The 20,261-nt window shown below is 50.7% G+C and overlaps 2 protein-coding genes across 2 annotated transcripts; both read right to left on the reverse strand.

The window, feature by feature from the left end:
- Nucleotides 1–703: 703 nt before the first annotated feature.
- Nucleotides 704–6,025, reverse strand: Ankrd23 (ankyrin repeat domain 23). The gene is made up of 9 exons (XM_057751088.1): nt 5,971–6,025; nt 4,612–4,758; nt 4,326–4,454; nt 3,067–3,192; nt 2,796–2,894; nt 2,613–2,711; nt 2,363–2,461; nt 2,176–2,274; nt 704–2,097 (listed from the first exon to the last, which is right to left on the reverse strand). The coding sequence occupies exons 1-9, from the start codon at nt 5,995–5,997 to the stop codon at nt 2,002–2,004; spliced, it is 921 nt and encodes a 306-aa protein (XP_057607071.1). The 5' UTR covers nt 5,998–6,025; the 3' UTR covers nt 704–2,001.
- A 177-nt stretch (nt 6,026–6,202) lies between these two features.
- On the reverse strand, nt 6,203–18,706 carry Ankrd39 (ankyrin repeat domain 39). The gene is made up of 4 exons (XM_057751089.1): nt 18,565–18,706; nt 15,998–16,101; nt 14,709–14,912; nt 6,203–9,664 (listed from the first exon to the last, which is right to left on the reverse strand). Exons 1-4 carry the CDS (start codon nt 18,662–18,664, stop codon nt 9,521–9,523), a joined length of 552 nt encoding a protein of 183 aa, XP_057607072.1. The 5' UTR covers nt 18,665–18,706; the 3' UTR covers nt 6,203–9,520.
- Between the last annotated feature and the right edge of the window lie 1,555 nt (nt 18,707–20,261).

The raw sequence follows: 20,261 nt of genomic DNA on the forward strand, positions 1-20,261 counted from the left end.
TTTTCATGTTGTGCCTTCTAATCCATGAACATAGTATGTCTATGGAAACATTTGCATTTGTAGGCTTCAGCAGTTTACTTTTTTTTTTTTAAAAAGGTTTAAACTTAAAACAGTTGTACTATGTTTTTTGTGTCCATAATGTTCATTGGTATTAGGGAGAAATAGATTTTTGTTTATATTATGTCATGAGGTCTTGGACTATTAAGGTAGGTATTTATCACCCACTACCCACCTAGACTTCCTTACAATTTGCTAGTATTCGTAGATAGTCATGTCCTCAACTAATACTTGGATCCTCCTTCCAGGGCTTTTGACCTAGTAACATTAGACATTAGGATTTTCAGAAAAGGTCTCACTGTGTAATCCTGTTTGGTCTGGAACTCAATATGTTGATCAGATTGGCCTTGGACTCAGAGATAGGTCTGCCTCCTAAGTGCTGGGATTAAAGGTGTGCACCATCATACCCAGCAGACATCAGGACTTTTAAAAACTGTGGTCCAGAACATGAGAGCCAAGTGCCAGGCCCCTCTCCTCCCGCTCCCTGGTATGTGTAGAGCATGCCTTGCATTTGGTGCCATGTCGTGCTGCCCGCTGGCATGAGTGATGCACTGATCTCTGCGGTGGAGAATGACAAGGCCTTTGGTTTGATTTTTCATGTAGCCCAATACACTGCCTCCTCCCGGTGCCCATAAGACCACTCGGCTGCGGTGGATAGTCAGTTTAATGAGAAAACAGTGTCCTGTATAAAAGGTGGCTTTGTGTGTCATGTAAGTGTCCTCATTTCTGAGGGGTCGTCATATTGAGTAGTCTTGAATGTCTGTCTTGCCCATGGCACAGGTTGTCTAGGTGCCCACTGTGTCACAACAGGGCAGGGCCTGCCCACAGAAAGGTTTGTGCCTTTAGGAGGGAGCACTAGTCTTTCACATATTAACGGGCAGAGAGGCTGCCAAAATGAACGTCAGCTCAGAGCTGTGTGACGGAGGCAAAGCCTTCACCTTTTAGCCCTTTGTTCAGTCTGTGGCCTCAGTGGAGGGCCCAGCATCAGCTTTCTGGCATATTAGGGGCCAGCCCTGCCAGTAGTACAAGTCTGCACCAGTGAACTGGAAACAGCTGGAAGGGGAAGGAGTGTGTGCCTGTGTGAAGTCCTCATTACACTACCAGTTGGCGTGGGTCTGTGACTGTCCCACAGCAAGGTGCTTGACTCAGTGTGCAGGGCACAGAGCTTAGTCCAGGTGCTTTCCCCAGTACCAGGGGGCAGCAGAGCCTCAGGTAAGCTAGGGCTGCGGGCCGCCGCCCCAAAAGTTGAGTGGGCCACAAGCAATCCCCAGCACCTGGCACCCTACCCTCACATAAGACAAGCAGAGCTGCCCTTTAGGTGGAGCTTTCCCAGAGTACACACTAGTTCCAGTCCACCAGTCTCCAGCTTCTGGGGCAACCTGGTAGGTACTGACATCTGAGGGGCCGCGATCCTGTTGTCATGCCCCTCAGCCTGCCAGGACCACCCCCAGAGTCTGAAGACGAGAGGTGCCTAGAACTACTCCACATGCTCTCAGGGTTGCTGCTGATAGGAGTGGAGTCCCTGGAGAGACTCCACCTAAAGGACTGTGAGCTGCACCAATGCCTGGCACTTAGGTAGCCGGTTTCTTCTCTCGTACCCTGCAGCTGCTGGCCACATAGAATCTCTACAGAACAGGCCAAGGCCAGTCTCCTGATCTAAGGATTGGTAGACTAGAGGCCTAGATCCAGCTGTGGGTAGTGCCGGTCTGTTCACTTCCTGCTCTGGCCTTGGCCCTTGTCTGGACCCACTTTTTGCTTCTGGTTCTGCTCCAGCCGTGACAGGGAACACAGTCTCCCTCACTGAAACCCAGGGGGCCTGTTCTACCTGTTGCCTCAGGCAAAGCAAAGCCAGCGAGGAATCAGGACTGGAGCGGAGAACCACTCAGAGGTGGTGGGAAAGCGGGTGTGGAATGGTAGTTAGGAGTGACCCACAGGTCAAAGTCATCAGCACCGGGTACGGGGGTGCCCCACATGGGCCTGCAGTGCTTCCCGGATACCTCGCTGCCAGTCTCGTGCCAGCTGCACTGGTGTCAGGGAGGCCTGTGAACAAGGATACTGAGTCAGTCTGTCTCCAGGTACTCACCCTGACCTCAGCACAGGTGCCTGCCTGGCACTCACCACATTCTTCATGCCCAACTTGGCTCCATAGAGCAGCAGCAGCTTCGTAGCTTTGTGGTGCCCATAGCGCACAGCCTCATGGAGTGCTGTGTCCCCTTCCTGTGGAGAGACAAGTCGGTCACTGCTATAGGCCCAGTGCTGACACAGATGGCCTCTGGCCTGCCCCAGGCTGCTCACAAACACCCACCTTATCCTGTGCATTGATGTGGGCGCCACACTCAATGAGGTGCTCCAGGCAGTCAGTGTGGCCCGTGCGCACTGCTACATGGAGAGGGGTGCTCCAGATCTAGGGAGAAGTGGGGTGCAGTGCTGGATCTGGGCTGGCCATTCCACCCCACCCAAAAGGGCTGTGTCTTCTTCCAAGGGGAACATCTGTTCCTTGTATGTTAATGTCTGTCCCTAACAGATTACCACCCAAAGCAGCAGTGGTCCCTCACCTTGTCTTGTGCATTGACCTGAGCTCCCTGGTTAAGCAGCAGCTTGAGAATGTCCAGGTGTCCTCCACGGCAGGCCCAGAATACAGGCGTCCTGTCCAGCTGCACACAAAGCACCAAGGTGTTCTGACCCGCTGGGCTGCAAAGCCTAACTAGAGCCTCCACATTCCCTGTCCCGTTTCTCACCAAGTCCCGTGCCTCTATAGCAGCTCCTGCCGCCAGCAGCTTGTTCACCAGCTGTCTGTGGCCCTTGAGACAGGCCCAGTGCAAGGCTGTGCGGTGGAGCTGGGAAGAGAAACAAAATTAGGCCGAGAGAGCAGAGCTACTCCTTAGAGCCACCCACCCCCACCTCTTCTGTTCCTAGAACAGGTCGGAGTTACCCAGTGTCCCAGGCGAGGACTAGAATGTACAAGATGGCACATCCAGGTGTCAGAAATGCAATCACCCACCCTCCTACCTTGTCACGGGCATTGGGGTCCCCTCCATCTGTCAGGTACTTGTCAATCAGGGCTTCCTGGTTCTCGGCAGCTGCCTTCAGGAACGTGTCCAGGTCCACTGGCTCAAGTGGGACCTGGGGCTGCGGCTGGGCGAGCAGAACAAGGCGGAACTAGTTACTCCCCTGGCCTCAGGCACCTGTCACTTCTGCTTTACCAATCTGGCCCAGCGTACCAATTCTTTGAGGATAAAGAATGTGAAACAGGTGTTTTGCACTGATTGTTCCCATACTCTGGTTCATATGCTGAGTCTTAATCCCAGTATCTCAGAATATGACTTTTTTGAAAATAATGGTCATTGCATTTGCAATTATGTTGGAGTAGGGTAGACCCCTTTCCTGGATGGCTGATGTCCTACAGGCAGGCACACAGAACATGAGCAAAAGGTAGAGACGGGTCGTGTGTCACAGAACAGGAGGCACTAGTGCCAGCAGCCCTGAGAAGCTGAGCAGGTGAGTGGATGCTGAAGAATAGCCCTGCAGACTACACATCTAGCTCCGAACAAACTGGAATGGCTTGTTTGTGTGGCTAAGTCCTCAGTGGCCAGCACTTGGTTACAGCTAGCTACCTGTGAGACTTAATTTGGCCAGATCTAGAGTCATCTAGGAGACAAGCCATTGGGCATATCAGTGAAAGATTATCAAGGTTAGGCCCGCTGCTGCAAACCACTCTAAATGTGGGTAGAACCTTTTGATGGGCTGGGGTCCTAGGCTGAGGAAAAGGAGAGAGCAAGGAAGTGAGCATTGGGGCTGGAGAGGAGGCTCAGCAGTTTAAAGCACTTGTTGCTCTTGCATAAGATTCAGGTCCAATTCCTAGCACCCACATGTTGCTTCACAACCATCTATCTGTACAGAGCATATGATGCTCTCCTCTGACCATCAGGCATGTACACGGTGCACATATGTACATACAGGCAAGCACTGGTACACATAGTCTTTGTCTCTCAGCTCCCTCAAGCTCCTGCCACCATGCTTTCCCCACAGCAGCGAGACAGTTAACTATACTCTGGAGCATTGAGCCAAAATAACCCTTAAGTTGCCAGGTGTTTTGTTGCAAGAAGCTAAGGCACTAACGCATTGCCCTATAGAAGGAACAGAAGGCCCGCAAGCATTCCGTGCAGCTCCCCATGCACTGACTAAGCTGCAGCCCCTAGATCATTCTTCCCAGGCCCCCAAGACGGGAGGCCATCTCTGCCTCTGGAACACCAGCCTTCCTCACTCACCTCAACCACAGGCTCAGGTTCCCTGGGGGGGACTTTGTGTCTCAGTCGCTTTTCTCTTCGTCTTTGAAGCAAGTTTTCCAAGTCTTTCATATTGTCCAGAGTCAGTCTGGAGCTGTTAAATCTTTCCAGCTAGGGCAGAAGACATGTCCAAGCCAGACATCAGTCACTGGGTAGGGTCTCAGGGCAGGCTCCTGGCTAAGACTAATCCACTCTGGCTAGCTGACAGTGGCTATAGGCTGTAGGTCCTCATTGCCCATAGTCATCCACCCCTTTCCAAGGCACTTACTTTCTTTTTCTTCTCTTCCTCCAACTTCAGTTTCTCCCGGGCCACGGCCTCTTGGGGTCCCAGCCTCCAGTCCCTAGGCCAGCCTCCAGGATCGGGAACACTATGTCCAAACTCCAACACTTTCCTATCAGCTCTTTCTCCACTTACCTGCAGGACAGGTGGAATAGATTAAGGAACGGGACCATTGGAGGGATGCTTGGGATCAGTTGTGGGACACAGCAGGATGGCTGAGATCCAACATACAAAGGTCAGTTTTGAACCTGGGAGTTAGCCTGCCTCTTCCTGGTGGGCTGCAATGCTGGTGCAAACACACACACCCCATCTACAGTTTTTTACCAACTGTGGCAATGGCCAAGGCCAGGGGATTTGCTGTCAGCTATCAGCAAATCACAGAATGAAGGGAGGCTGGTGTCTGTCTATACTGGGTTCATGCCTGGGAGCTCTGACAGATGACACCTTAGCTTCTACCCTGGGCTTCTCTGCCTCGATTCCTATGGCATTCCATACTGCCACCTGACCCAAGCTTAGACAAGAGAAGCTCCTTGGCCAAATTCCAAATCCCTGCTTTCAGCCCTTGGGTCTTAGAGTATGTTTCTGCCTCTGTAAAATGGGCTCAAACCATCCCCGAGGGCTGGTCACAGCTGATACCCAGCCAGCCCCTTAGCCATCCAGGGAGCTGGAGAGCAGGGAGGAAGGTGCAGACTGGGTGAGAGTGCTGCAGAGAGCAACGGAAGATCCCAGGCTTTCCTCTAACTCAGCAGCTTCAACAGCCTCCTCCTGTCTCCTGGAGTGGGCTTTGCAGTCCACCTCCCAGGAGCCAGCTGGGGCCACTGCGCCCCAGTGAGGTATACGTGCCTCATGTCCTCCATGCTCTGTCACCAAACTGACACTGCGTCACTCTCTCTCACTGCCCATGGAACACGAAGAATACCACCCCTAAAGTGCCAGACCCTCCAGAACGTTCCAACCAGATGATACAGCTATATCCGTGGCTTCCAGAGTAACTCACCACTTCCCGGTTCTTTCCTACCATCCAAAGGCACACCTACAAACTTGGGGGTGCAAGACTGTGACCGAGTGCTAACCTCACATATGTGAAGCCCCAAGGTGGACCCCCAGTACCACACTCACCAAAAACAAACAAACACAAAATAACACAAGGATTTTCCCATCTACTATTGCCCGGCTTCTTTCCCATTTTTCTTCCTTCTCTTTATACCCGCTAACATGAGAACTGGGAAGGAAAGAACCATGCTGTCTGCCCTCAGCCAGACCTCATTACTCTGGCCGTAAAGTCTGGCTACCTGCACCTTGTGTTGAGTTACTGGTGAGGACCAGTAACCGGCCTTGCGTCCTTACCAACTGCTGAATGCTGATGAAGTCCATGGTCCCCCCCTTGCTCTCCACACGCCCAGCGAAGGGAGCAGAGTGCTCAGCCCTTTTATGGGAGCGCTCTCTCTTGTGGGTGGGGAAGGACAGAGCTTGTGCCCAGGTCAGATGACTCTGGGGCCCTGTCACACTAACCAAAATACAGTCTGGGAACATAGCCCACTGAGGGCAGGAAAAGGGGCTGTTGGAGCTGAGTCGGCAACCTCCTCAGACACCCACTACCTTGCACCTGCCACACACCCCATCTACCAGAGAGTCATTTTACCACCACATGGGCTGGGATGCCTGGGCCAGGCCCAGGGGAAACATTTCTTACTCTTCTGAGTTCAGAGCCCACTGGTGGGACCCAGCTTCACAATGGAGATCGGGCTGCCTGTGCCACTGCCAAGACCAGCTTAGACCCCGGGCACAAGGCAGGCATCCAGAGGACCTCAGGAAGGACAACAGAAGAGGCTGACCTAATGCCTTGGGAATTCTCCTGGACCTACATGATGAAACTAGGTTTCTCTGGCTAGTTTCAAGGCTGCCCTCCCCTCCCAGATTTGTCCCTCAGCACATGGTGTCCTGCCCCAGCCTGTTATCAGTCCTTATAGGGCTGAAGAAGCCTTCTAGGTCCACACCAGATACTCTCTGGGCAGGAAGCATGCCCTTCAACAGGGCAAGGGAGACCCGCTCCAAGTCCCGGGCTGTAGCAATGATCATGACAGCCAGCCACAAAGCAAACTGTCTTCAGCCAACAAAAATCAAATTCCTAATTCTTCAGAAGCCAGAAATGTTTTTCACTCTGCTGTGCCCCAAATTCCAACTTGACCTTTGCAAGGAAATCAGATACCCAGTAAACAAGACTCCGGCATGAAAGCAACATGAACAGGGAGACCCAAATAAGCACAAGGGGAAAATGTGGTTAAAGGAGGCCCAGAGACCACAGAGAGTTACCAGAGCGCCTGTTGTCCACGTCGGCCTCATGGATTTAAGAGAATTTAAGGAAATGCAACTTTTTTGTTGTTGTTTTTTCGAGACAGGGTTTCTCTGTGGTTTTGGAGCCTGTCCTGGAACTAGCTCTTGTAGACCAGGCTGGTCTCGAACTCACAGAGATCCGCCGCCTCTGCCTCCCGAGTGCTGGGATTAAAGGCGTGCGCCACCACTGCCCGGCTGAAATACAACTTCTTAAAGAAGCCCGGGTCTTTCGGTTTTTGTGTTCCCTTGTGAGGAGGGAAGCAGTTACTCCGTGGGAAAGGAGGCCGACAAGAAAGTCGGACTAGCTCTGCCTCCACTGTCCCACATCTGATGAAGCTGGGCACGGTTGAGCATTATTCTAGTATTTGGGTGGGTTTGGTGGAGCACACCCTTAGTCCCACCATTTGGGGCAGAGACAGGAGGATCTCTGTGTTCAAGACCAGCCTGGTCTACAGAGTCAGTTCCAGGAGGCCAGGATTACATAGAAAGACCTGTTTCAAACAGACAAAAAATAAACAAACAAAATGCCTCGCACTGAGATGGCTGAAGAAAGACAGCCTTGGGTTTAAAGTTTCGCAGTGGCTCAAATACCTGTATACAAACCAAAAAAAAATTTTTTTTAAAGGAAAATGCTAGTTTTTACCACACAGAGGTAACTGGTACTACATCTCTAGGTAAAAAACAAAAACAAAAACAAAAATAAAAACTTACGCTCTATTTTTAAAAACAAAACTAAAGACCTATTTGATTATTCTTGCTTTAGTGGCCCAGGGAAACCACATCTTCCCAGCTCTCCCTTGTGTCTGCACGGCACATGCCATCTGCAAAGTGTCACACTGTGGGCACCACGTGGCCCTCTCGCCACACTGCCACCTCTACATGCAAGTGATGTGCCGAGCCTGACCCCTTCCTGCCAGGGAGCAGGTCAGTTGTCTTTTCTCAGTAGGTCAGTCTTGCGCTCTCCCCTTCTCTCCATCTCTGTCTCTCTCTGTCTCTCTCACAAACACACAGTCTCACACTGTAGCTCAGGCTAGCCTCAAGCTTATAATTCTGCCTAAGCTGCTGAGTCCTGGGATTACGTGTTCGCCGCCATGCTAGGTGCTCTCTTTTTAAATATACACTATATTTTAATGCATCTCTTGTTCTGTCAGTGCCGGGGAACCCAGGGCCTTGGGTCCTAAAGCACAGTTTGTAAATGAGTCTGTAAATAGACACCTCTGTAATCAAGAACGAATCTTCCTATGTTGCTACAAAGAAGTCGAAACTATTGGCTCTGCTCACTTACAGAGGTCTTGCTAAATTGCTGTCTATGGTGCATGCGCCAGTTTCCATGACCAGAAGCCAAACAACTTAAGGCAAGTGACAGTGCAAAAGAGAATTTTAGTGTCCATGTATAAAGCATGTTTCATACACGTTTCTCTTTATATGTGCATATGACCAAAGCAAATGCTCGACACGCAAAGTTCCTGGGAATGAATAGAAGCACGGCAATATATGTGGTATACACATAACTATAATCCCAACACTCAAGCCAGAGAATGGCTCCAGGTTGAAGGAAGGCTAGCCTAGACTACACAGCAAGAACAAAACCATGTCAAAGAGGAAGGTCAGGGACAGCTGTGCAGTCTCACTAGCTAGCTGTGCAGACGAAACAAAAAAGCAATTATAATTACCTGTTTTTTTGGAGACATGGTTTCTGTAGCTCTGGCTGGCTAGAGCTCCAAGGGATCTTCCTGCCTTGGGTGCCATGACTAAAGGTGTGTGCAATCACACCTGGCACAGCTACACTCTGTACAAACCAGACTTCTAGAACTGAAATTCTGGAATAAAAGCTAGTATCAGCCAGACTTTGGGACTGGCCACCGTTTCTCCACATTGTGTTAGGGATTGAACGGTAGGGCTTTTGCATGTCAGGCGAGCGCTCCACCACTGAGCGATAGCCCCTCTTTTTACCTTCTGAGACGGGGTCTATGCTGCCCAGGTTGGCCTCAGCCTCCCGAGCGGCTGATAGGTTGGGCCGCACTGCCAGGCCAGGCCCAGCAGCGAGCACTCCCCCGTGCTGCTTGTAGTGCCCCGCATACTCACCAGAGCGCACAGACCTCCAGGAACCCTGAGTAGGCCTGTTCTAGTCACTTTCATCTCACAGACAGGGAGGCTGAGGAACAGGCAGGTAAAAAGAGAAAGCTGCACCAAGCTCATTTGGCTAGAAAGCAGCTGCTGTTAGACACTCTATTTTCTTCTAATATTTTAAAGTTTTGCATTTTTATATTTAGGACTCTTATCTGGAAATTTATCTTTGTCTGTGGAATGATGTCAAGATATAAGCTTTATTTCCATCCAAATGGATAGCTGTTTCTACAAGGACTAACTTATATGATCACCTGTCTAGGCTCACAGCCGTCAGCCCTCCCAAGCCTTCCTACTGGCTCCCACACCAGCTAGACAGGGGCTCTTCCAGGCAGTCTGGCCCTGGTCCCATCAGGCAGCCTGATGCAGAGCAAGGCAGGGTGTGGAGAGCTGTCTGTGTACCCTTCAAGGGCAGCCAGAGACGGGAGGCGGAGCCTCAGCTGGCCAGCAGGTCCCTCAGGCCACTGTTGCAGGGCAGCAGGTCACATGCTAGGCGTGCTTTGCGATCCCGGACAGCCTTCAGGGCTGGGCTGTGTTGTAACAGGAGGGAGCAGATGTCCTCGTGACCCTTCTCTGCCGCCTGTGGGTGGGGGGGAGCGAGAGAGAGCGAGAGCGAGAGCAAGAGAGAGAGCGAGAGAGAGAGAGAGAGAGAGAGAGAGAGAGAGAGCTGAATCAAAACAGAGAGCGAGAAGGAGAGAGAGCAAGAGAGAGAGAGAGAAAGCGAGCGAGAGCGAGAGCGAGAGAGAGAGAGAGAGAGAGACCTGAATCAAAACAGAGAGCGAGAAGGAGAGAGAGCGAGAGCAAGAGAGAGAGAGAGAAAGCGAGCGAGCGAGCGAGCGAGCGAGAGAGAGAGAGAGAGAGAGAGAGAGAGAGAGAGAGAGAGGCCTGAATCAAAACATGCTCCAGAGCTGGGCCCTGCACTTTCTTCCTTCCCTCCTTCCCTTTCAGGGACCTGCTTAAGAAAGTGTCCTGGAAACAGGTGCCTCTGAAGTCTAAGCAGACAAAAGTTCCCACCAAAACGCCATGCCTTATACACAGATTTGTGAAGCACCTGGGGATGGTTCTAGTTCAGCTGCTCTGGAACTTTCTGTGTGGACCGGACTAGCCTTCACCTTCTGGCAGTCCCCCTCCACCTTCAAGTGCTGGAGTTACAGCTGCTGAGCAGCCATGTTTGGGCTTTTGTGCATGTCGGGCAAGCAATCCACCACTGAGCTACAGCTCCGCTTTTTACCATTTGAGACAAGGTTGCTCCTGTTTATGTCAGATAGTTTCACTATGTAGCCCTGGCTGATCTGAAGTTCACTTTGTATATCAGGCTATATGTATTTACTGCTATCTGCCTGCCTGTGCCTCCCGAACGCTGGAATTAAAGGTGTACCATCATGCCTGATCTTTCTTTTTCTTTTCTTTTCTTCCTTCCTTTCTTTTCTTGTGGCTTTTTGAGACAGTGTCTCACTGTGTTGCTCAAGCTAGCCTCAAACTCACGATTCTCCTGCCTTGGCCTCCTGGGGTGCTTTTCCACCCACCTCACCCCTGCACTCCAGCTTAGCCTGATATATATATCCTTTGCCCAGTAATCATTCTGGTCTTTATTCAGCTGTCTCACAGTTGCCCATAACCCCAGCACTGAAGCGAGTGCAGACAAGAGGCTCTCTGGGCTTGTTGGCTACCAGCCTGGCTGAGAAAACTTGAGCCCCGTGTTCAGGAAGAGATGCCTATCTCAGAGGAAAAGGCAGGGGCTGACAGAGCAGAACACCCAGTGCTGACTTCTGGTTCCTGTACAGGCACAGGCACATGCATCTGCACGCAGATGTGTGCGTGCACTCAGATATGTGTACACAAAGAAATCATGTTTTAAATTATGTGCGTGTGGAGGGGGGTATGTGTAGATGTGTGCAGATGCCTGCAAAAGTCAAAAGAGGGCAGCAGATTTCCTGGCTGGAGTTACAGGGTGTTGTGAGCTGAGGACTGAACTTAAATCCTCAGCAAGAACAGTATACCCCCCCCCCAAAAAAAAGCCGGGCGGTGGTGGCGTATGCCTTTAATCACAGCACTTGGGAGGCAGAGGCAGGTGGATCTCTGTGAGTTCAAGACCAGCCTAGTCTACAAGAGCTAGTTCCAGGACAGGCTCCAAAGCTACAGAGAAACCCTGTCTCGAAAAACAAAACAAAAAAAAAGAACAGTATACACTCTTGGGCTGGAGAGGCTCAGAGGTTAAGCCCACTGGCTGCTCTTCCAGAGGTCCTGAGTTCAATTCCCAGCAACCACATGGGATAATCCTAAGAAAGTTCCTTGCCTTTAATAATGGTATGCCAATTATGTTAGGCCTTAGCCAAAATTGGTTGACTCAACATTACAAACGAGACTTTGGATGATTGCCCAGGTAGTCAGTTGTCTCTGTCAATTGTTACACATTTTAGATATCTCTCGATTGTTAAATAATATTTATTCCCTTCTCAGATCTTTGACGGAATTAAAGATTATATAATTGTAGTTACTCTCTGTTATTTAGACTCCTTGAGATAAAATATTTAACAAAAATTTTGTTCTCAATATTGTTTGTTATATTTATTATTTGTCATTATTATATTTGATTATATTTGATTTAGTTTGAGGCAGGCTGGCCTCAAACTCAGAGACCCACCTGCTTCTGCCTCCCAAGTGCTTGATTTAAATGCATGCACTTCCATGTGTGGCTTTTTAAAATATGTCTTTACTTTTTTTTTTTTTTTTTTTTGTTTTTTCGAGACAGGGTTTCTCTGTGGTTTTGGAGCCTGTCCTGGAACTAGCTCTTGTAGACCAGGCTGGTCTCAAACTCACAGAGATCCGCCTGCCTCTGCCTCCCGAGTGCTGGGATTAAAGGCGTGCGCCACCACCGCCCGGCTACTTTTTATTTTATGTGTGTGTATTTTGCTTCCAGCTAGAGTCAGATTCACTGGAACTGGAGTCACAGATGGTTTGGGCCACCCTGTGGATACTGGGAATTGAACCTGGGTCCTCTGTAAGAGCATCCAGTGTTAACTACTGAGTTATCTCTCCAGCCCCTGGCCTGCTTTCTTATACTACCCAGGACAACCTGCCCAGGGATGGCCTGCCCCTGGTGAGGTGAGCCCAACAGCTTCAATCATTCATCAAGAAAATGCACTACAGACTTGCCCACACCTTGATCTTTTTTTTTTTTTTTTTTTTTTTTTGGTTTTTCGAGACAGGGTTTCTCTGTGGTTTTGGAGCCTATCCTGGAACTAGCTCTGTAGACCAGGCTGGTCTCGAACTCACAGAGATCCGCCTGCCTCTGCCTCCCGAGTGCTGGGATTAAAGGCGTGCGCCACCATCGCCCGGCCCCACACCTTGATCTTATGCAGGCATTTCCTCAGCTGGCAGCCACTCTGCCCAAGTGAGTCTCGTTCATGTCAAGGTAACAAAACTAACCAACATGCCAGGAGCCTGGAAGCCAAGGGCAGGGCACAAACAGCTGAGAATGTCCGGGGACCAGGAAGGTTCTACAGAATTGCTATGTACACTATAGTCCTGAAAGAAAGGTAGAAATACGGCCTATGACAACTGAGAGGGGAAAAAGCTGGATGGGTTGGGGGCAGGCTTAGGATCAATTTTCAAAAGACAAGGGCAGGAGGACTGATTGCCACTAAGTTAGAGAAGAGCCTGATCTGCTATAGTTCCAGGTTAGCCAATGCCACATAGTAACACTCTGGTGGGAGGAGGAGAGAGGGAGGGAGGGAGAGAGGTAGGAAGGGAGAACCTGTTCAAGAGAGGAGGGCGGGGAGTGGAGAGGCTTCCATTTGCAAAGTCGCTTGTGACACAGAGACAGTGAGTGCAAGAGGATGGAAAAGACAGAGTCTGAGAGCTGAGGACAGGACTGAGGCCAGCAGGAGCTGAACCCAGAGTCTGAGAGCTGAGGACAGGACTGAGGCCAGCAGGAGCTGAACCCAGAGTCTGAGAGCTGAGGACAGGATTGAGGCCAGCAGGAGCTGAACCCAGAGTCTGAGAGCTGAGGACAGGACTGAGGCCAGCAGGAGCTGAACCCAGAGTCTGAGAGCTGAGGACAGGATTGAGGCCAGCAGGAGCTGAACCCAGAGTCTGAGAGCTGAGGACAGGATTGAGGCCAGCAGGAGCTGAACCCAGGTGGCTTTGTGGGATAGCTCCTTGGACTTGGGAAAAGCAAGCCTTTGGGGGGTGGGGGGAGGTATCCATGGAAGGTAGCACAGTACTGATGGAAAATCAGAGTTGGGGCAAGGAAGGATTCTATCTATAAATATATACATGAGTCACATCTCTAAGATGTATGCGTGGGTACAATCCCCAGCACAAAAGAAAGAAAAAGGAAGGAAGGAAGGAAGGAAGGAAGGAAGGAAGGAAGGAAGGAAGGAAGGAAGGAAGGAAGGAAAGAAAGAAAGAAAAAAAAAGAAAGAAAACAAGCAAGTGATCGAGCAAGTAAGCGAGGGAGCGACTGGTAAAGTGGAGGCCTGGAGGAAGAGTCTAGAGTACTAAGTCCCAAAAATGATCATCCTGCCTATGACCTAGAAAGTGGGTGGTAGAGAGGTCAAATAGTACTGGTTTTAAAAAGCTGATTACATGGGAGCGCCTTTGCAATTCGCCACTGGGGAGAGAGAACGAACTCACACACAGGAGAACGGCTAGAAAAGTACTTTCCTAAGGCGCTGACAGGAGCACCGAGTCCCCAGGTGGCTTCTCTTCGCTATGCTTTTCCGTTTTCTGCAGTGAGCACTGTAATCTTGGTCGTCAACTGGGTGGGACTTAGAATCTCCTAGGAGGACTGAGGGCATTTCTAGAGACCTTTAAGCTCATGAGCGCAAGTTCCAGCTCATGGCTGGAGCGCCTGCATTCATTTCAGGACCTGCTGTAATCCCAGCAGGAAGAGGCGGGGTGGGGGTGGGGGGTAGGGGGTGGGGGAGGAGGATCAGGGTCATCACACACACACACACACACACACACACACACAGCAAGTTTGAGGCTATTCTGGGTTATGGGAGCCTATTTCAAAAGACAAAACAACAACTTTAAAGTGAGGTGAGGTAGCACGCCTCAGGTCTCGGGGGTAGAGACAGGAATGACTTCAAGGACTGCCAGGGCCAGAGTGAACCCTTGTTCTGTTTCCTGACTGTAGATGCAGTGTGGGTGCAAGATAGCTCAGAAGGTAGAGGAAGTCACTTGCCACCAACCTGTCGGTATCAGTTTGATCCCTTGGTCCCATGTGTGGAAGGAGAGGACTTCTGAAAGCTGTCCTCTGATTGCATCATGCCCACCCTGCCATGCTCCGCCACGCAAATACAGACATCACGTGGCCAGCTGCCTCACGCTCCTAGCCTCCTACTGCTGTTGTATAGTTGCCAGGATGGACTGTATCCCCTACCTTGACATGGGTGTAGTGGAAGCAGTTGGAAGGTAGAGGCCTGTGGATGTCTGTGAGTTCAAGGCCAGCCTGGTCTACATAGTAAGGTCTAGGACAGTCAGGACTACATAGAGAGACTCTGTCCCCACCAAAAAAAAAAAAAAAAAAGAATTTTGTCACAGGAAAGCAACGAGAAAAGTAACTAATACATGAATAAGATTAAGGAAAAGAAAGTACGACAGAGACAGGGACATACCTTATGCAGGCTGGTCATGCCATCATCATCAACTAGCCGAGGGTTGGACCCATGGGAAAGCAGCAGTCGTGCAATTTCCGTGTGCCCACAGTAGCTGGCCCGGTGCAAGGCTGTGGCACCCCCGTGGGTCTGGGCGTCACACTTTGCTCCACTTTCCAGCAGAAATTGGCAAACAGCATAGTGCCCATTGCGACTAGCATAGTGCTGCAGGGGGCAGAGACTGAAGTCAGACAGCAAAGTCCTGGCGGGGTGACAGGGGCACTGGGATGGTAAAGGCACTGGCTGTCCAGCAAGGGGCGGACCTGGAACCAGCTCAGAGACACTGTGCTCTCCCACTAATTAAAATACCCAGCTGCTCATGCTGCTGCCAAAATAAAAAGGGGAGGGTGGCTAGGGATACAGTGTAGGTGGGAGAGTGCTTAGCATCATGGCGGCACAAGCCAGGGTCTGTAATCCCAGCAGGAAGCAGCAGGAGGATCAGGGTCATCCCACACACAGCAAGTCAGAGGCTAACTGGGTTATGTGAGCCTATTTCAAAAGACAAAACAGGGGGCTGAGAGATGGCTCAGAGGTTAAAAGCGCTGCCTGCTCTTCCAAAGGTCCTGAGTTCAATTCCCAGCAATCACATGGTGGCTCACAACCATCTGTAATGAGATCTGGTGCCCTCTTCTGGCCTGCAGGCATACACGCAGACAGAATACTGTATACTTAATAAATATTAAAAAAAAAAAAGAAACATCAAAAGACAAAACAACAAACTTTAAAGCAAGGTGAAGCAGCATGCCTGTAACCTCAGTACTGGGGGGATGGGGGGGCAGAAATGACTTCAAGGACAGCCTGGGCCAGAGTGAGCCCTTACAAAAGCAAACACCCAAGAGCCAGTGAGATGACTCATTGGCTAAAAGTACTTACTACCAAGTCTGGTGACCTAAGTTCTATCCCCAGAACTCAGTGCAAGGAATGGAACAGCTCTCCAAAGCTGTCCTCTGACCTCCACACATGCCCTGTGACAAGCTCGTACCCGCTCGCAGGCTTGCACACGCACACACATACACACTCTACAGGCTTGCACATTCATACATACACACACACACACACCCCACACACCAGGCTTGCACATGCGCGCGCGCGCGCACACACACACACACTGTGGGCTTGCACATTCACACACACGCACACACGCACGCACGCACGCACGCACACACCAAGAACAAGAACTACAGGGCTTTGCTGGAAGTAAAGGGGAAGAGAGCAGGCAGCCCAGAGTCAAAGCCTGTCCCGTAGCTCACCAGTGCGGTGTAGCCGGCAGAGTCGGGCTGGCTGGGGTCTGTGGCCTTCTGGATGAAATATTTCACTCGGCCCAGGTCTCCATTCAGGGCTGCCGACCAGATTCCTGCAGAAAGCCAATTAAAGCACTCAGCAGGGCCACAGGATGGCATTTTTCTTTGTTTAAGCACTAGGGGAGGCAGAGGCAGGTGGGTCTCTGTGAGTTCAAGGCCAGCCTGGTCTACAGAACTGGTTCCAGGACAGCTAGGGCTACACAGAGAAATCCTGTGTTAAACAAACAAACAAGAAACTGATCAGGGAATGGTGAAATGGCTCAGCAGGTCAAGTACCTGCCATCAAGCCTGACTATGCGAGTTCGACCCCCTATACCTACATGGTGGAAGGAGAGAACTGACTCTCGCAGTGTCCTGACCTCCGAACTCATACCCACATGCCCCACACACTCTAAATTTAAAAATAAATAAAATTATTGAAATAAGATAACCACGAATAGCTTGACCCAGGCGATGAGAGAATTCAGTCACAATGCAGCATAGAATGATGGGGGAAAGAAGAGGTAAAGGAACTTGGAAAAGACCGTGTGCCAGCACACCTCTAAAGCAATCACAGACAGATATGCTGGATGTCACCGGTGCCATGTCCTTACAGGGCTCCAGGAATCTGACCTTACTGGCAAGGGAGCCCAGACACCGCATACACAGAAGCTAGGACCGGGGCTGGTGGAGAACTGCACGACCCAGATGCTCAGCGTGTTTATTATATACAGTTGAACAGTTAACCAGGTTACTGTGTTCAACAAAAAGGCGGGATTATTATATACAGCTGAACAAGGAGGCGGAGTTATTCTACACAGCTGAGCAAGGAGGCGGGGTTATTATAGACAGCTGAATAAGGAGGCAGGGTTATTCTACACAGCTGAACAAGGAGGCGGGTTTAGCTAACATCAGTAGAGCAGTCTCTGCAGAGGAACAGACTTCAGGCCACGAATATCCAGAGGGAGAAATGGTGGACATTTTCTGCCTCACCCTTGTGTGTGTGTGCGTGTGCGCTCAGCACTTGTTGCTCTTCTAGAGGTCTGGGTTTGATTCCTAGCACCCATAAGGTTAGCTCACAACCATCTGTAACTCCCCATTTCAGGGGATCCAATCCCCTCTTCTGATGAGGCCCATACATGATGCATACATACACATGGGCAAAACATTCACACACATTAAATAAATATATATACTAAAACCAGTGATCAGAGAGATGGCTCGGCAGTTAAGAGTAGTTGGTAGGGCTGGATAGTGGTGGCACACATCTTTAATCCCAACACTAAGGAAGCAGAGGCAGGTGAATCTCTGAGTTCAAGCCAAGCCTGGTCTACATAATGAGTAGGATAGCTGTGGCACACAAAAATGTCTCTAGATCTTTACGGGGCATAACTATCCCTAGGTAAGGACTTGATAAGGCATAAGGAAGGTTTCTCTGAAGAGGTGTCATAGAACTGAGAGCTCTCAGTCTGAAATTTGCAGGAAGGCTGGCTAGCAGGCAAAATAAATGATGTTAATCAGTCAAAGGTTAAACACCCAAAGGGCACCACTGCAAAGGTTACAGAAACAGCTTTGTAGGTCACAAATGAGAACTCGGTTTGAGGAACTAAAAGCAGTGGGGGTGGGGCTGGAGAGAGAGAGAGAGAGAGAGAGAGAGAGAGATGCGCTCCACAACTGCAGAGCACCTGGGGCGGTTCCCAGCACCCAGCTCACAACCATCTGTAAGTGCATCTCCAGGGAATCTGATGCCCTCTTCTGGCCTCCATGGGCACCAGGCACACGTTGTACACAGACATAATTCTGACAAACGCACATAAATGATCTTTAAATTAAAAAAAAAAGTAAATGTAATAATCTCATTTGCTATTTTTCCAACGGGGAGGAGAACACGTTGGACGAGGGCGTGAGAGGAAGGGAGAAGCCCTACTATATATATCCCCAGCCCAAAGATGGCAGTAGCTGAGATAAAAGGTGCAGGTTAAGAAGTATGGCAACGGTCGGGTGTGACTGCACATGGGTCAGTAGCATCTACCCTACCTTGCTATAGCTGCACAAGCTATCTGTGCCTGGGGATAACATAGTTAATAACACAGTGGTTGCTGGCACGGAGAACAGGGACCACTGCTGCCAGCAAAATCTCTGTATAATTTAGGACAAAACAGTTACATCCTTGCGTTTCGCACGTAAAGATGCGGTCACCTGTTTTGAAATCACTGTAATAGAGAGCAACCCCCCCCCTGACCTCCCAGGCGGACACAACCAGCTACAGATTCTGTCCCTGGCTCTTCTGTCCCCTGAGCAGACTGTCTCCTAGCTAGGTTGGTCTCCAGACCCAGTTCGGAAACCAATGCCTCAGTTTACCAGTCCGCCCTCGAATGGATGCGGCCGAAGGGCTTCCAGCCAAGCTCTGCCGCCAGCCTTCCTGCACCAGGCCCGGAAGCTCCAAACTCGGTTCGCGGCCTCCTTTGGTTCACGTTCCGGGGGCTGGGACTGGGAATTGCCTGCCTCCAGCCACGCGGCCGCCTCACCCTTCTCACCCCTCTCAAAGTCCATCTCCTCCAGCGTCTGCTGTACCCCGGGCACCGCACCGGGGTGCGAACAACAGGAGCCGTCCGCGCACGGTTGCGGCGCCGCCATCTCGGCTGCCCGGTTTGCAGCCGGGCTCCCCTACGAAGTGCCCACCCCTCCGTCCCAAGATGACCACTTGGAGTCCGTAGTTGACCTCCGAGTCCCGCCCTCTCACCCGAATCGACCAATCCGACGCTTAGACCTTAGCTTAGCAACCAATGACAGTAGCGAGGCGGGCTGGATGGGTTGGGTCTTGCTGCTCTGCCACCACGGGAGGGCGCCCGAGGCTAACTAAGCACAAGGAGGCTCAGAGGTGCAGCGTTCTGCTGCTGCGCGCCCCGGAGGAGGCGGGACGGTTCTTGCAACCGCGCCTTGTAGGGTGTGGGGACCAAGCAGCTTAGCCCGCCAGGCAGTGTTTACGTCGCATTCGCCAGAACCGAGGCCTCGCGGGCTCCCCAGGGCACAAGGACTCTGGACGCCGCCCATAGTCCCTCATCCCATCTTCCCGGCATCAACCGTCCATGGGCAATGCAGCGACTGCCAGAAAGTCACTAACACCCTGGCCTCTTTCCTTAACAATCCTGTGGGAAGCAGGTGGTCTGAGGGCAAGGACCTTTGAGCTTAACCCTCCGCCCCGCCCCCTCCGTGGTCATTGACTGCCAACATTCGCTGGGCTAACGTCTGAGCTAAGGGAGACACATTAAAGTATGATCCAGCTTTCTGACCCACACTCAGGGAAACCAGGACAGCAGTCTGCTCAAGCTGCAGTCAAGTGTAAAGAGGGTGGGGGACACTACCGTGGTCTCTGTTCCTATGCACGGGTTAGATTTATCTAAACCAGTCGTGTCCAAATTGCAGTTAACAATAGCATCGAATTCCGCACAAAAACTCTTAAGACGTCATTTCTTTTCTTCTTTTCTTTCTTTCTTTCTTTCTTTCTTTCTTTTCTTTTCTTTTCTTTTCTTTTCTTTTCTTTTCTTTTTTTTTTTTTCTATTTTCCTTTTTGAAACTCGATTGCTGGGCAACTCCCATCAAGGGCACTCAAAAATGAATCCAGGCTGGGCCTGTTGTTTTTCCCAGTAACATCTGGGCCTATACGACCTCATTAGAATCAGGGCTTGGAACTTTCTGGGTGGCAGTAGACCATCTTTCCCTTTCCCTACATAGATGGGACAACAGAAAGGTACAAGTAGGTCCTCCTTCCACTGAGCTTGTCCTGGGCTCCATCTTCATAAAAGTGCTGCCTCCACAACCTTGAGACGTTTTTTTAGGAGGTCCCCTCCCTCAAACCCCTCACCCCTGCTCACCCTCCCTGGAGTTCTGGGAAGACAAACCCCTTCTCCTACTCTTCCCCCAGTGCTGACTTTTCCCTGTGGCACCAGGCCAAGTCTGGCTCCCAAGAGGATGTAGCCCTGGTCTGGTTCCCAGTCCCATAGGCACCAGTGTGGGAAAACACTTGGGTCTCAGCTGGCCCCTCCAGAGAGGGGCACAGACAGACCAGGATGGGCACCCAGCCCAAAGGATGGTTTCCTTTTGGCTCAATAGATAGGTTTTAGTCAAAATATCTGAGCACCAGAGTTAAGTTTCATTTTCTCCATTTTATTTGTCAATATAAAAATACTCAAATATTTACAACAAATAAATATGTGGGGACACAATAAGTTAC

Source organism: Chionomys nivalis, chromosome 19 (genome assembly GCF_950005125.1).
Source record: "Chionomys nivalis chromosome 19, mChiNiv1.1, whole genome shotgun sequence".
NCBI classification, from domain to species: domain Eukaryota; kingdom Metazoa; phylum Chordata; class Mammalia; order Rodentia; family Cricetidae; genus Chionomys; species Chionomys nivalis.